We start from the raw sequence: 13,087 nt of genomic DNA, 5'->3' as shown, positions 1-13,087 counted from the left end.
ACAAGAAGAAAGTAAAGCTGCTGCATTAATTTGTCATATAACATAACACATCTGTATGGCAGTGAAGCTCTAACTCAGTAGTTCTCAAACATTTCCACCCTACAAGAATGGGCTAGGTAGAGGTGAGAAGTATGATAAGTAGGGGTGAGTGGAGGATGAGGTACTAATAGAGAGGGGCAGGCAAGGGACAAGGTGAATAATGGCAAATGAGGTGGGGGAACAGATGGAGGGCCTGTCACCCTCCAGTGCGAGGAGCACTGGTCTCACCTCCCCCTCTCCAAGAAAAAGCATACTGATATTTATCGCCAAAAAACGCATTTCAGGCAAGTCATTAATCACACCATGCCTCAGTGTGCTGACCTAAAAAGGGGGATGCTCTAGCCCAACGTGATTTGAGGAGAAACTAGGTTGAGCATAGACAAAATGTGACCCATGGATAATTCTATTAAGCCTCTGCCCCTCCTAGGCCACAAAATATCAACCAGCTTGTGGGTAGAACAAACTGGCAAGCGAAAGGAGAAATGGTACAGCATCAAATGATACTGACAGACCCTTAACTGCAGTTTAATGGTGAAGCTAGAAGCCATAGAGAATCACATTATTACTAATCCATAAAGTGTAGAAATATATACACATTTAATTTGAAAATTACAGTTACACTAAAGAATAAGGAAATGCACTTCTGAGGGCAAAGGATTTTTGTTTGTTTGTTTTTACCAATACTACCTGTTGGCTGAGTTTTTTAAGGTAAGAGATAACACTGTAACTAAGTCCACAATCTAAATTATCTGATATCAGATTTGGAGCTCCCATCATCCTTAGTGCTTTCTTTAATGGCTATAAGGAAACAAAATACACAACAGTAAGAATAGAATAAATCTTAAAATACTCAAACTTCAGTTATAAGGGGCAAAGGGACATGATTCATTTCTTAGAAGTCAAGGTGCTGCACATAAAACCAAACATGGAACATTAAAAAGTGGCAATGAAAATAGCAGAGAAGTAAGGAGCAGAAAGTAAAAAAATCAGAAGAGAGTGGGATAAGAAGAGCAAGTAACAGCAAATTCAAACAGGTAAATTGCTTTCAGTCTTAATTCCCAAGTCATAAAATCATTTCACATTGCATTTGATTGTGCACCCCATTCCTGCCATGGTAAATACTAACACACCCCAATTTCTCCTCCCAGTGACACCAACGGTACCACTTAAGATTCTGCCTTTTCACCTCTAGAAACTTGGCTTAAAGTTTACCACATCCACCTCTGAAATGATTTTGATAATCTTGATTTAGATTATATGACCAGTTCAAAATAATTATGAATATTTTTCTCAAATTGTAAAAATCCAAATGACGCCAAGTGATTTTTTACTCTTTTTGGATTCCCTCTAACCAGTGCCCCTACTTCATGCTGTGTCAAGGACACATTTAACAAGCCATAAGTAAATATAATGTCTTCAGGTTGTTTGTTTTTTTTTCAGAGGAAAACCCAATAGTGCGAATTTCTAGAGTTAAAAAGGGAAGTTGATATAATACATAAATCCAGTCCTATTTTTCTTAAATTCCAAAATTATAATTTCACAAGGTTAGCTTTTATAAGAGAAACATAGATGTGTTTTATAACAATAACCATGGCAGTTAAAGGAAATAAAATAAGCAGTTCTCTTTTGTGCCGCCATGACATCCCCAGGCTCTTACACATAATTTGAGAAGACAATGGCGACCCAAATTTACAAATTAAAAAAAAAACTATCTTATTTCAGGGGTGAAGTTTTTGATTGATTGGATAGAGTTAATACATACTAATAAGTAGTATGGAGGCAGAGTTTTTAAGTAGCTGTCAAAAGCCTGTCGCCACTTCACATTTGGCTTAAGCTTGTGAACTTTAAACAAGTCATCTGCAAGAGAAAATCCAAGAAAATATTACACTATTCCAGTCCTAAATTCCAAGATCTAAATCAAGCAACCCACATCTATTATATCATTTCCTAGAAATTTCCAGTTTCAATTACATTAGATGAACATTTCATCGGAGTTTATCTGATTATCTTTCTTTGGTACTATGTACCAAAATTATATATAGCAGTTTTCTAGAAAATGAAATACATTCTCAGGTTACATATTCATCTTCCATCTGTGAAGCTACATAAAATATAATATTAAAACACTGATTCTGATCTATGTGAAATATTATCTTACATATTGGTAACTCTAGTGTAGTAATTTTCACCTGAGAAGGAATCCATGGTCACTGGTGGATGGAATATTTCTTTTATTTAAATAGAGAATGTTAAAACAACAAGAACAACAACAACAAAATGAACTCATAGATACAGAGAACAGATTGGTGGTTGCCAGGTGTGTGTGTGGGGGTGAAATGGGTGAAGGGGGTCAAATGGTACAGACTTCCAGTTATAAGATAAATAAGTCATGGGGATGTAATGTACAGCGTGATGATTATAGTTAACTACACTGTAGTGCATATTTGAAAGCTGCTAAGGAGTAAATCTTAATACTTCTCATCACAAGGAAAGAATTGGAACTATGTGCGGTGATGGATGTTAACTAGATTTATTGTGGTGATCATTTTGCAATATATACAAATATTGAATCATTATGTTGCACACCTGAAACTAATAGAATATGTCAATTATACCTCAATAATTTCTGGGCAATGATGGCATGCTCTAAATTACATTTTGGATTCTCCTTAATCAGCATATATTTTGTTTATCCATATTTCCCCCCTCTTCATTTCCTTGATTTCAGTGGTCAGGCATTTTGAGCCAAACTTTGGGTCTCTCAAACATTAGTTAACAATTGGCTGATGGCACTAGTAAAAGCAAGTAGAGATGTATGTTGAAGTTGAAAATTCTGTACAACTAAATATGGTTCTTGAATATGGTGCATTATTAATACAACTAAAGATATTTTCCTTAAAAAAGGAGATATCCCCTATATTTTTACACTCAAATTTAATTATTTAAATAATCCAAATGCATCATATACACTACATGGAAAATTCCCAAAATATCTCATTATTTCCTTCCAATGATAAGAAATTTTTTAATATAATAATTCAAAATTGATATCCCCAGACATCAACCAACATGAACCTGCCACACTTACTATAAATATCAAAGATATTATAAATTCACTCTCTATATTGTTTCTTCATGTTTTACTGGCTTTTATCCAAAAAAACAAATGCTCTCCTTCTAGGAACAAAACCATCCCTATGCCATATGCACAATTTCTCTACAAATAGGGCTATTCTTTGAAATTCTGAATTTATTTGGTTAAGAAAAGCAACTACATCATTTTCTTCCTTTTACTACTATAATAAATTATTCACTCCTGCTGAAACTAATTTAAATGAATTTACAAAGTCATAAAATGTAGGTCTTTTGTTCTTTTGGTACAGGGTAGAAAGAACAAAGGAAAAAAGATCTGAAGAGATTTCTGGCTCATTGTAGCATGCGGGTCCTTTAAAGACCATTCATACCTTGACAGAAAGGAACGGGAGACCGTGGAAATATCCTGTTATACCATGTCTTTGTGTGAAGTCTGTGGGGAATTAGGCAGATTTTGGAAACTAACTGACAAATGTAAATACTACAAGACTGAAGAGACATTTAGATATAAATAGATTAGACAATGAGAGTCAATAATAGTCTTAATATTTCTAACAATGCCAATTGCAATGATTCCACCCAGGAGCCAATTTAGTCTAATTACTTCTTGTCGGATTTATTTTTTAATGGGGGCGAGAGGAAAAAAGAAAATCTTCCACAGACTAGATCAAGGGTAGAGAGCAGTTAGGGTGACACGGCTTTAGTCACTATCTTTGTAGCTCAGAAAATGATTTCCATGGTATTAGATTTCCATTCACATGCAGTCTCCAGGATGGTACAGTAAAAATGTCATCAACAATCAGCTCATCCACATTTGAAAGATGAGATGAGAGTGTGGAACGAGAGTAAAATGACACTGCCAACACCTCAAAAACTACAGATATTTTCTCTTCCGGTTCCTTTCTCCCCATTTCCTGCTTCAAAAAGGCAGGGGTTTGAGTTCAAGCTCAGACACATACTATGTACTTAGCTCAGTGAGCTCTGAGAAATCACTTCACCTTTTTGTGCCTCCATTTCATCCATAAAATGAGTTTAATGATAACTGTCTTTTCCCACAGGACTGTTCTGAGGAACTAGATTATGTACGTGAAAACACTACATAAAATTTATAAATAGCGTAAACTGTGAAGCAGCGGATATATAGTGGTAAATAAACATCAGATTATCCTCTTTCGGTTATTCTCTTTCCCTCCTCCTGGTAATAACTGGTCTTAATATGGAGATGAACTTTATTTTTTACACAAGTTCCCAGTTCTTAATTTTTTTTTAAAAAAAGTGACTGAATGTGGCATACTTAAGAAAGGAAAAAAAAAGACAAGTTGCTACAAATGCCTTAATTTCTGTAGTTACTGATCCTCAATAGAAAAAAAAATTTCCTAATTTCCTGACTGAGAGATAATCTTGCCAACTGTGATAATCTGGTTACCTACCACCCTACTAACATGATTCTTATGTTAACCTTCTTAACTTGCAACATTCAAAAGAATTGCTTTTTCAGGACATTTAATACATATAATATTGATAGCAATAAAAATCTTATGCTTTCAATGACTATATTAAAACTTAGTAAAGGTTTGATCCTTTTTGCAAAAATTAAGAAACCTCAGCAACTAAAAATGTTCACAACTTTACAAAGAGAAGGATACCGTGTGGTACTGTATTACTCTAAACAGATGTGGCTCTTTAAATGAGAAAAAGAAATCACACACATTTTCAGTGATGTCTGAGTAACAGCTTCTGGAGTTGTTCCTTTTAGAATCTTGCCATGGAAGCCACAGCTTCTACAACTGCAGTTATTGCAGAATTCACTCTTGTATCTATTTCCTTAACTTGCTACTCTGCCTAAAACACATGCCTCAAGAGCATTCAATATTCTTTTGTGGAGGAACTTAGTGTAGGCCAACAGCCCCACGGAAGCCCTATTTTCTGAAGAAAACCATCAGATACTTGAAGTGTTAACCCCAATCAACTTTGGGGGGCCCAAACTAGTTTACCAAAAGCCAAGTGCACTTAAAACTGGAGAGAACAGGGGTGACAGCATTGGAGCTTGCAACCCAGAGAGCAGCATAAGAATCACGCCCCCCGAGGTGAAGAGTCTCTTCTGTTTGATGTAAAAACAACGAAAGGAAAATGAACAAAACAGAAAACAGGATGCAAATTCTATCCTTCCAAATCAGTTTTTAGACTTTTATATATCCTGATATCCATTACTCTTTGACTACGTTTAAAATGCTTAGTTCATCGTCGATTTTTCTTTTTTGTTGTATTTCAAAGATGACTAAGTGGCACATACTTGACTTACCTAAAAGAGGGAGTAGAACTGGGTAGTTGTACGGCATCACAAAGAGGTTTACACAAGTTAAAGTCGTACTGGCTTTTAAATAACCAAACGGATATCCAAGTTCATTGTATTTTCCACTGCTAGTAACAAATACCTGAGAAGATGGTGAGGTAATGTACCGTTACGACAATAAGGATTTTATGTAAAACTAAACACAGCAACATTCCATACTGACATCTCTGGCACAATTTAATTGTAATTTAAAAATGGGAATAGTGCTTTCACTATATTTATGTCAAAACATATCGTACTAAAGAAGAGTGTTCAGATTGCAATTCTTCTGCAAATTGCGTTAAGAAATGAAACCGTACTATGCAATAACGATTCAGAGACCACAGGCTGCATCAACAATACCCAAATATTTACTTGGTTAGCACGATGGAAAATAAGGCTGAAATACCACTAAGTGATACCAGCCATGAAAACAAATTGACTTCTCAAAAGAACAAGTGGTGACCAGAGTGGAGACTCTTAGGAAAATGGAACAAGCCCCTATGCAATTACAAAAACAAAGCCCATTTAAAGGATTATGCTAACACTCCTCATGTGTACTACTATTAAGTTTTGCTCTACTTCCCTTTTATGCCCCACTCCCCTACCCATTTATTCATTTTTCATCCAATAAATATTTATTGAGCAGTCTGTTACAAGCCAGGCACTGGTGATAATTATTTTGATGCAATTATATTGAGCAAGGAGATGCTTTGGTTCAATCTGGAAGGCACTTTCTCTTGTAAATGATCCTGGTGGAGCAAACATTCAATAAAAATGAAAACATTAATCTTTATTCCATATGACTAGCATCTTATTCCTTATTGATATTCCTGATGTGATATGTATTATATTGTCAGGTCCCATACACCTGATATGCTATTCTGGAGTCCTCTGGCTATCATGTTTTCTCTGTGTTCCATGGTCACTCTTTGGTCCAAATCAGGGCATCAGTATGTACTTTTAGGGACCTAGACCTTTACCTTTTCTAAAGCCCTTCAGCAGGATTATTTAAGACAAAAGTCAAACCCTGATGGTGAACAGAACCCACTTACTTTGCTAATTCTTGGTACCAGCCATATCACCTACCAGCTCACTAAATTCTTGCTATACTTAGCTGTAGCTAAGAATAAACCCTTCCTATGTAATGGATGCCTCCACAAAAAAATGGGTTGTGCTAAAACATGACTCACCTACTAGATTTCATGTCTTAATCTGAACCTTAATAGAAACAGATAATTGTAATAAAACATGTTGGATTTCCTCCAGTTTCCTAAGTGTGTATAATAGAAAAGGGGGAAAATCATCATAAAGGATAAAAAAGTTACAGCCAGCAAGGATCAGACCTGTAATTCCCCTGAAAGGAAAAGCACTGTTTTTTGTTCCTTTCTCACTCCCTTTCTGCCTTTACTCCCTCCCTTCCCACCTTCATACCTTCCTTCCTTCCCATAAGCCCACTGAGTTTTTCCAAATTTCTTATCACCTGCAGATTCATAGAATTTGGGGGTTCAAAGGGATCATTAGAGACCATCTAGTCTAGAGAAAGTGGCTGATCCAAGACCACATAGCTGGTGGCAGAGCTAGGGTTAGAATCCAGTCTCCATTATGATTTTGCCAAATTTCCCAGCTCCTGGCTCATCTTATTCTTTTTCACTCCCACTAATTCATCGCATTAAACTACTCTAAACCAAAGTAACGTAAGATGCGAGAGAAAGACATATCGCATATTTGAGGGGTGCTGCAGGGATCTTAAGGATTTCTTAAGTTCCTTTGGAGAAGATTTACAAGGGAGGTGCCACATACAAAAGAGGGTTTCATTTAGGGAAGAAGTATGATTTATAATTTTATTTGCTTTTATTCCAAAACGTTTTTCAATTCATAAATTCAAGCCTCTGTCTTGATTTTAACTTAGCATTCTATCATCCCTATCTCTACATTTCTAGCACATTTTTGGTGTATTTTATTGAAATATAAACATACGTTCAAAAAAGTGCATGAATTATAAGTATACAGTTCAATGAATGTTCAAAAGCGAATGCACGTGTGTCATCAGCACCCAGATCAAGAAATAGAACCTAACCGGAAACCCCCTCGTGTCTTTTTCTGGTCACTACTCTGTACCCCCAAGAGAAATCACTGTCCCGACTTTTAACAGAGTCAGGCAGTCTTACCTCTTTTTGAACTATATAAAGTCGAATCATATGATATGTGATCTTTTACGTCTGGCTTCTTTCGCTCAATATTATATTTATGAGATCATTCTGTTTCTTGCACTTTTACATCCTTGTTTTATGCCTGTTCCTTTTTTTTCTACCCAGTTTTAGCATCTTTGGAGAATTCAAGTAGCTTAAAGGCAACTAGTAGCAATGATTTCACATTTTAGGATGAAACAGATGGCAGTCTGAAAGTGTTCCTTGCGTAAGCAGAACCTAACAATTACTGATTGCTATACGGTGCTGTAGTTTAGAAATAGAACAAACATCCTTACAGTGTAGGGCTTCCTTATTATATTCAAATAAAAAGGCTGTGACTGCCACGTCCGGATTTTCACAAATTAAAATCCAAAGGTGAGTCTATTAACAAATCAGCAAGCCCTTCTGGCTGAAGTATAACCCTTGGAAGAGCCAGTGTATGTGCATTTGCCTGTACATTTGCCTCATCCAAGGAAAACCCACACTACACTCACCAATGTGGTTTGTACTACAGGAAGAAGGGTTTGATTACATTACACAAATAAAGTAGTTTCAGGCTTATTTATTTATTTATTTTTTGGTCAAAAATATCTTGTGGGCTTCCCTGGTGGCGCAGTGGTTGAGAATCTGCCTGCCGATGCAGGGGACACGGGTTCGAGCCCTGGTCTGGGAAGATCCCACATGCCGCGGAGCAACTGGGCCCGTGAGCCACAATTACTGAGCCTGCGCTTCTGGAGCCTGTGCTCCGCAACAAGAGAGGCCGCGATAGTGAGAGGCCCGCGCACCGCGATGAAGAGTGGCCCCCGCTTGCCACAACTAGAGAGAGCCCTCGCACAGAAACGAAGACCCAACACAGCCATAAATAAATAAACAAAATACTTTAAAAAAAAAAAATCTTGTACTGGGAATTCCCTGGCGGTCCAGTGGCTAGGGCTCCGCACTTCCACTGCAGGGGGCACGGGTTCGATCCCTGGTCAGGAAACTAAGATCCTGCATCCCAATTTTAAAAATTAAATTTTTAAATATTTTTTTAATTAAAAAAAAATATTGTAGTTCCAAGCTGTCAAGTTCACAATAAGGACTGAGAACATTGCTTCAGCTGAAGAATCCATAGGTGAATAGAATTACATCCTTTAGGTTAGGGATTCTTTTTTTTTTAATTTATTTACTTTCCTTATGTTTTTTGGCTGTGTCAGGTCTTAGTTGCGGCACACGAGATCTTTGTTGAGGCATGCGGGATCTTTTTGTTACGGTGCACAGGTCTCTCTCTAGTTGTGGCATACAGGCTCCAGGGCACATGGGTTCTGTAGTTTGCGGCATGCGGGCTCTCTCATTGAGGCACACGAGCTCAGTAGTTGTGGCTCACGGGCTTAGCTGCCCCACGGCATGTGGGATCTTAGTTCCCCGACCAGGGATTGAACCTGCGTCCCCTGCATTGGAAGGCGGATTCTTTACCACTGGGCCACCAGGGAAGTCCCTAGGTTAGGGATTCTTAACCTGGGGTCCCTGGATAGGCTTTAGGGGAGTCCTCTAAATCCTCTAATACATAGGCTTCATCAGATCATACTTCCTTAAATGGCAGTGTACAGTAGGCTAGTGATTCATATCAGTCTGAAATTATTTGCTTGGACTTGTTGCTTATTTGATAGCATTTGTGAGAAACATTATCAACAGACTCAGCTCGACTATTCCCAGATTAACCTTTGAAACTTCTTAAAACAATTCCCAGATCTCAGAGTGGTTCCAGACATTTGGCTGACAACAAAGGATAAGTACCTGCCAGCAGGTATGGGGAGACTTTCGTTCCAGGATGTACTGAGTTAAGGGTGAAGGTTCAAGTTCATATTTGTCAAAGGGAAGTTTGTCTATTACCATTGGCTCACAATCTACACAGGAGAACCTCACAACAGGATGAGATGTTCGTGGAGGCTAAAAAACAAGAGGGGAAAATATAATCCGTTATCAAGAGAGCTTACATTTCTGACAATTCTGCAACCCTTTTATGTTTTGTTAAACCATCGCTGAGATCCAGACTACTGTTTTGAGAAAGATGAATTGAGAAAGGTAAATTATAACACTCATAACTACGGTTTCAGGGAAGTAAAAAATAAAACTGCTTTGAATATTAAGAACTCTGAAATTCAGATCCACTTTGCAACCTCCAAGGACTACCTGCCCTTCACTCCTCTGTACCATGAGGTTTCAGACAGGCCAGACACTGCTGGGGAAGAAGAAATCCATGAAGCTTTCTAATGAGGTAATGACAGAGCTGGAGCTACTAACAAGCAAGGTGAATGACTGTAAAGGCATGGAAACGGCAAGATAGAGACTGAAAAGGAGCCCATCACAACTCCAGAGCCTGGTTGAAATTTTCTTCGCAGCTGAGTTTTTACAGCATTTCTCACACCCACACACTTCCTTGAACAGCTAGAGCTGGGGATGCTTTTGGCTGGGCTGAAAGGCCCGTGTACCTGGGGTACCAGAGCAGATTGATGGAGCAGCCATTTGATTAATGGCTTTAGCTTGTGGGGATGGAGAGCACCAGAGACAGAAATGGTGGCAGCAAGGGCAAATGGAGAGAAAAAGAGATTGGACAAGTTCCAGGGTCAAGAGTGAGACGTGGCTCTACCTACTCTGGCTGAGAGATCTGTAAGGCTGATGTGAATACGACAAAACACCTGTTTCCTTCATAAAAGGGAAAAACATGCCCATTTGGCTTTATGATTTACAAGCCTACAAGATGTTTTGGAAGCTGAGAAAAATAGCCTTCCAATGTGCTTTTAAAGCTGAAGCTACGAGCTATGTGTGAGTTTCCTGAAATTCCTTCTATTCCGGTTTTTAAAAAATTTTTTATTTTAATCAAAGTTGCAAAATATTTCTGGCTTATTAGATTGAAACCTATAAAAAGACATGAGTGGGGACTTCCCTGGTGGCGCAATGGTTAAGAATCCGCCTGCCAGTGCATGCGACACAGGTTCGAGCCCTGGTCCGGGAAGATCCCACATGCCGTGGAGCAACTAAGCCCGTGAGCCACAGCTACTGAGCCTGCGTTCTAGAGCCGGTGAGCCACAACTACTGAGCCCGTGTGCCACAACTACTGAAGCCCTCATGCCTAGAGCCTGTGCTCCGCAACAAGAGAAGCCACCGCAGTGAGAAGGCCACGCACCGCAATGAAGAGTAGCCCCCACTCGCTGCAACTAGAGAAAGCCCACACGCAGCAACAAAGACCCAACGCAGCCAAAAATAAAATAAATTAATTACAAAAAAATAGAACTTAATAAAAAAAAAAAAGACATGAGTGAAACCCTGTCACCAGCAATAATGAAGCAAATTTGTAATGAAAACATTCAGTCTGGGGTTTGAAGGGGCTGAGAGTAACTGGGCCCTGAGGTTTGACAAGCGTGCCACCTTGGTGCCCCAAGGGATGGGATTAGGAGACAGAGCCTCACCCACGGCAGGGGCTGAAGATGGTTCTTCAGTCGTACATTCAGGCCTTTCGTGGCCACCTCTGAAAAAAATGCAGGAGCCTCAAAATAGCAATCCAGGAGAAAATGCAGTTCATGTCAGAAATGTCTAAAACCTAGATAGACTATAGATTAGCTGAACCAAGAAGGTGCTGGAAGAGCAGTGACCTTTTTGTGCCCCCTCCCTCCCTCAAGGATTACTCTGGCCTTTTTATATTGGCCGCGGGGAGGGAGGAAGATGAAAGGGAGAGTGGGTTTCATATGGTTTCCCTTATTACTAGACACCGCGCCTTCCCCCCTCCCAAGCCAATTCATCTGGTGCTAGGAGCAACTACAATATCAAACCTTCTTCCACCAAATACAGTGAACAAAAAGATAAACCCTTGCTTAGAGATTATTTTAAAAATATTGCTTAATTACCCATTGTTGAAAGGTGCATTGCCAAGGAACTCAAGTCCACTGATTACAAAAACCTGAAAAGTAGGCCCACAAAGTCCCACTACATGTCTAATGGCTCCCTCGGAGGAAGTAGAATGACCTCTGCTTTGAATATGTTTCTAGAACCTATACAAGGTGCAAACTAAGTTCTAATTTCCAGGGGATGTACGTGAAAATCAATGCCTGCCCTTTTTAGAGATTGTTTTTACCATGTAAATCAAGTCAGCGGCTCTGGCTCTGAAATAACAACCAAGTCACAGATTGCAACAGCATCAAAAATAACAATATTTTAACATCTGAAGAGGGCGGGTCAAGTGGCAAAGGCAACTGAAAGAAAGAATGCCAGAACAGAAAGGAGGTCCTCTCTTGCTTTTAGGTACAAGCTAGACTTTTCAGTAAGAAATAGAAAGCACAACTTAAAAGCTTCCAAGCTATTTTAAAAGGTTCTCTGCAATCAACTAATGGAAAATCCAGAATGATGTTTACCTTTTTGTTTTATGACACTTACTAGTGAAGGTAAATTCTGATCTGGCCAAAAAGATTCTGGAATTGGCCAATGTCCAACAGGAACACCAGTCTTAGAGTTAGGTCGCACATAAATGAGCTTATGACAGCTATGCCATGGTTGAGCAGCAAATGAATTGCTTGGCCTGGATGAATCCATAAGTCCATCTAAAAGTTAAACAAAAGACAGACTAAGGCATGAATTTCCTTTCACAGCCTCTGATCTTCTTGTACAGATTTTTCAGTTAAAAGCAAAGTACAAAACAAAACCAAATCAGTGATTCATGAAAGATGGAAGTAAAAAGTGACTCTACTAGGATTTCTGAATGTTCTCTCTAGCAACTCTTTTCATCATCTAATCCACCCCCTCTAATCCAACATCCTGCCCCCCCCAATTCCTTAATTACAACCAAAATATGTAGTTATATGGAAGACTGTTACAAAGTTAGTTTTAAATTTTCTGAGATTTGGACACATAAATTAAACACACTAAATAAACCACAACAGTTATTTTTCCAAATTAGGCAAATGAAATTGTTCATTCCCTGGTATAGTTTTACATTTTTGAATCTGACAAATAGGTCATAAATTCTATTTAGATTTTCTATTTCAACTAGATGAAAAAAAGTATTCTTTACTAAACAGTTAGACCCAATGACCACAAAGGCAAATGCACCAAAAGGTAGAAGGAATGCTGACAACACAATCTATGTATATAGTTGGGGAGGGAACACAAAGCAAATGCATCAAGTTTATGTGGACTAATTCATTATAGTTTGCCCATCCCACCATTAAAATCCCATGGAAACTGGGCATCGTATAATGCTGAGTAATATATCCTGAATGCATTTTAATTATTTGAACTAGCATATTTCATTTGCCCCCGGAAAACAGGACAAGGCAGAGTTACATAACCTTTAAGGGGATGATTCATTAGTCTAAATTATATTTGTAAAAGATATGTGTTAGTGATTTGAGTCTCATTTTTTTCTTCAATATCATTTGATTTACTTAAGCATTACTTT

The 13,087-nt window shown here is 38.4% G+C and overlaps 1 protein-coding gene across 9 annotated transcripts in view; it reads right to left on the bottom strand.

The window, feature by feature from the left end:
* INTS6L (integrator complex subunit 6 like) overlaps positions 1-13,087 on the bottom strand; it is a 55,466-nt gene that overhangs the window by 11,010 nt on the left and 31,369 nt on the right. For 5 of the 9 annotated variants that reach the window (XM_057538482.1, XM_057538483.1, XM_057538485.1 and 2 more), the window contains exons 7-11: positions 12,067-12,230; positions 9,433-9,585; positions 5,435-5,567; positions 1,802-1,896; positions 727-837 (exon numbers count right to left, since the gene is read on the bottom strand). In XM_057538482.1, the coding sequence (XP_057394465.1) occupies positions 727-837; positions 1,802-1,896; positions 5,435-5,567; positions 9,433-9,585; positions 12,067-12,230 (656 nt within the window). The remainder of the gene's footprint in view (positions 1-726; positions 838-1,801; positions 1,897-5,434; positions 5,568-9,432; positions 9,586-12,066; positions 12,231-13,087) is intronic. The other 4 variants (XM_057538484.1, XM_057538489.1, XM_057538486.1 and 1 more) reach the window with 1 other exon arrangement.

The sequence above is a fragment of the Balaenoptera acutorostrata genome, chromosome X, assembly GCF_949987535.1.
Source record: "Balaenoptera acutorostrata chromosome X, mBalAcu1.1, whole genome shotgun sequence".
Taxonomy (NCBI): Eukaryota; Metazoa; Chordata; class Mammalia; order Artiodactyla; family Balaenopteridae; genus Balaenoptera; species Balaenoptera acutorostrata.
Note: the sequence above shows the minus strand (reverse complement) of the source record. Positions and strands in the feature narration are given on the sequence as shown.